Here is a 4,032-nt window from a genome sequence, read left to right as displayed (position 1 = left end):
GTAATTAAGAACGCTTTCTCTTAGCTGCCTTATTTTAGATATTTGCGCCACCTAGTTGTTCGAATTTTGTGACGTGGCGTGGTGGTCTTATGAATTTTTTTCGCACTTTTGATCCCTGAATGTGGAAGTTACAACTCCAAGGACAATTATTGTTATTGAATATACATTGTCTTAAACAAGATATATAAGTTTGAACGCACAAACTCTAAGGCTGTAGTGCTACCTGGAGTAAAAACCATAGACGAGAACCTATCACTTCACATCATGAAAGTCTCTTATCTTATTAATGTCTGATAGAATTACTTTTAGTTTACATCTGCAAAGTAATAAAGCAGTTTGCCCAGTTATCGTCTGTGACCTCGTGTAAGAAAATATTTTTACTACGTTTGTCAAACTTGTGAGTTGTCATACCCAATCAAAACATGAACTGATACACACTTGTGTATGCAAATGACAGAATTAAGTACGCTTCCTCTTAGCAGATGTAGTTTTTAGATCTCGAACCTCACAAGTATAAATATAGTTATAGTAGGGCGGTATGGGAGATCTCCATCCTAGGGATTCAATACTCCCAGAAGGGTTAAGAGTTCCATACATCACACTTCCCAAATTTACCTTCGGAACCTCCTTTTGTGAAGAGCACTCATATTGATGATAAACCTAAACATTCTCCAAAGATGTGCACATCTATTTTTGTTCAGGGCATTGCATGGATGCTCACCGAATTTGGAGTCATACCGCTTGACGTGCCCTCTCAAAAAGGTCATAACCTTGCACCAATAGTGGATGTTAAAGTTGTTCATCAGCACGCAGATAGTACCGGTTGCACCTAAGAGACATCGATTCAGCATCCTGGCTATCTCCATGGCCAGGTAAGCCATCCTCGGGTGCATCATGGGATATGTGCTTCCAAACGTAAGTGTCTTGAAGAAGTACCAGTATGCTTTGTCGGACAGATATTCCAGTGTTACTGCCCTCACGGTCCCAAGCTTTACGATCTTGTCAGACCGACTTGTGATTATGAATTTACTACCATTTCTCATACACCGTTTTGAAGCAGCAAAAAACCTCTTCCACTCATCTATGTTGATGTCTCCAGCCGCCTCAACAACAACTAGCATTCTCCCATCTTTGTTCAACAAGGAATTTTGATGTTTCTTCAAACATCTTTCCACAAGAAAGGTCAATTTTTCATCTTTGAAATCATGGTCGCTCAGGAACATGATTTCTGAAAAAATGACCGCGGACACTTTCATCATTGCAAACATGCGCGACAAGGGTGCTCTTGCCAACTCTGCCTGGACCAACAACTGGCAGAACCTCCAATTCTTCAGCACCATGAGGTTGTGTGTGCAATAGAAAATTGAGGACAAGCTCAGCTTCCATCTGGTGGCCGAACATGCAGTTGCCTAGCAGTAGATGCATGCTATATGGCTGGCAGTAGAGGCGAGGGTAACTCGTCATGAACACAGACATCTCTTTCATATCAAGGATCATACAGTTCAAATTGTCAAGGGTGTCTTGCAATTGTTCCAAAATCATTGTCTTTCTATTGGAAGAACCTATTCCATGCAGATAATTTACTTTGGACAGAGAGAAAGAATAACTCACAGCCTGATCATTGGCATCCTCCACTAAGATATAATTTGCACTAAGACATCACTAATTAAGGCGTGATGATATTATTTGCACTTATGGACCAAAAAAAAATATTATTTGCACTTATGGGCCAAAAACAAATCGACATTGAATGTATATACACTATATTAAATAAGATATAAGTCAACAGACCTATAGTCTATCCGGGGTAATACTACGGGTGCGTGGTAAGAGATTCACTTGAAATTTACATAATGGCAAGGTCATAACATGTGACATCATATCATCATTTTAATACTATTTCTATGACATGTATAGATGTAAACTCTCTCTCTCTCTCTCTCATAAAAATAAGCTTCAAAATGTCACCATTAATGACGAACGCTTCCTCTTAGCAGCTGTGGTTTTCAGATCCTGAATCTCACAAGTATAGATATAGTTGTAGTAGGGCGGTATTGGGGACCTCCATACTAGGACATCAAACCTCCTAGCAGGAGGCCTAACACTTCCATATATTACACGTCGCAACTCTATCTTCGGAATCTCCTCTTGTGAAGAGCGCTCATACTGATGATGAACCACGATCTCTTCCGAAGTTCTAACCATTCTTCCAAGATGTGTGGGTCTATTTTGGTCCAGAGCATCACCTGGATGATCACCAAATGTGGAGACGTGCCACTTGATGAAACCTCTCGCAAAGACCAAAAACTTGCACCAAAAGGGGATGTCAAAGTTGTCCCTCAGTAAACATGCAGTGCTTGTTGCACCAAAGAAAGATCCTTTCGACGTCCTGGCTATCTCCATGGCCAGGTAAGCCATCCTCGGGTGCATCGTGGGATCTGTGCTTCCAAATGTAAGTGTCTTGAAGAAGTAGCAGTATGCTTCGTCGGACATATATTTCAGTGTTATTGCCCTCGTCGTTCCAAGCTTTGTGATCTTGTCGGACCGGCTTGTGATTATGATTTTGCTACCACTTGTCAGACACTGCTTAGAAGCAGCATACAACCTCTTCCACTCACTTTGATTGATGTCCCCTGCCACCTCAACGACAATTAGCAGTCTCCCATCTTTGTTCACCATGGAATTCTCATATTTCATCAGACATCTCTCCCCAAGATTGGTTAACTTTTTATCTTTGAAATCATGGTCAGTCAGAAACATGATTTTAGAAAAACGATCACGGACTCTTTCGTCATTGCAAACATGTGCGACAAGGTGCTCTTGCCAACTCTGCCTGGACCAACAACTGGCAGGACATCCAATTCTTCAGCACCATGAGGCTGTGTGTGCAATAGGAAATTGAGGACAAGCTCTACTTCCATTTGGCGCCCGAACATGCAGTTGCCTAGCAGTAGATGCATGCTATATGGCTGGCGGTAGAGGCGAGGGTAACTCGTCATTAACACCGACAACTCTTTCATATCAAGGATCGTACATTTCAAATTGTCAAGGGTGTCTTGCAATTGTTCGAAAATCAGTGTCTTTCTATTGGAAGAACCTATTCCTTGCAGATAATTTACTTTGGACAAAGAGAAAGAATAACTCACAGCCTGATCTTTGGCATCCTCCTCACCATGAGATTGGTACCTAAAGGTGTCATGCATGTAACTGGCTTGGTACATGGCATCCCTCAGCATCTCCAGCTGCTAGAGCATAGCTTGGTTCGTGATGTTGTGTCCAACGGCCTCATCGATGATTACCTGTGCCCAAAGGAGAGACCTTTGCAGGCTGTCCTCCACATCCTGTGCCTTTGGCTTGCAGCTTTTTCTGATGAAGAAATTTATGGATCTAGAGGCTAGTTGACCCAGGACTGCGGAAAGAATAGAATCCATTGGGGAACTCCCACCTCAGGAAGATAACCCAGCTGATGTTAGAAAGAGATGGCTATGGCATAAGACTTTAAGGAGATCAAGGATGAATTAAGAACAAGTGAGGGAGAAGAAAAAAAAGATAATACTAGATCAAGTCTGCAAATGGTCGGTCCAAAGTCCATGCACGAGATGTTTGATCATTGACCCTTGGGCCTTCCCCTGATTCACATTTCCTCTGCCTCATTGTTAACAATCAGCACTACCAGCTGAGAAAGGTGCAGGCCTTGACTCTCAGGACTTTGTTTAGTGACTCTAATCCAAAGCCATCACCATTTGTGCGAGTCCACTTGCCATGTAACATGTGGTTCTCTACTTCCGTTGGTGCTCTGAATATAATATGGGAAATTTAGATTATTTTCATGTTTCGGATACTCACCCCTTTTTGGTGAAATTAGATGGCCTTAGAAGGATTGTGGTGAGAGAAAATTACATGAGGAGAAGCAGAGCTACGCTTCAGACTGGAGCAGAGAGATGTTTGGAATTTTCAGAGTAGGGATGAATACTTGGAGGCGGTGGAGACTGACGATGCAAATTGGCACTCGATAGTGGCCAGTCATCCAAT

At 42.2% G+C, this 4,032-nt stretch overlaps 1 protein-coding gene and 1 pseudogene across 1 annotated transcript; both read right to left on the bottom strand.

Annotated features, from left to right (window-relative positions):
- Window positions 1–252: 252 nt before the first annotated feature.
- Window positions 253–1,624, bottom strand: LOC120659073 (annotated as a pseudogene).
- A 332-nt stretch (window positions 1,625–1,956) lies between these two features.
- Window positions 1,957–2,679, bottom strand: LOC120659072. Its single transcript, XM_039937137.1, has one exon. It carries the CDS (start codon window positions 2,677–2,679, stop codon window positions 1,957–1,959), a length of 723 nt encoding a protein of 240 aa, XP_039793071.1.
- Window positions 2,680–4,032: the final 1,353 nt, after the last annotated feature.

The sequence above is a fragment of the Panicum virgatum genome, chromosome 2N (genome assembly GCF_016808335.1).
Source record: "Panicum virgatum strain AP13 chromosome 2N, P.virgatum_v5, whole genome shotgun sequence".
NCBI classification, from domain to species: Eukaryota; Viridiplantae; Streptophyta; class Magnoliopsida; order Poales; family Poaceae; genus Panicum; species Panicum virgatum.
This window is presented reverse-complemented; position numbering and strand designations above follow the sequence as displayed.

Coding starts and splice junctions, on each gene's coding strand:
- LOC120659072 (XM_039937137.1), bottom strand. CDS start 2,679: ATGGTGAACAAAGATGGGAGACTGCTAATTGTCGTTGAGGTGGCAGGG.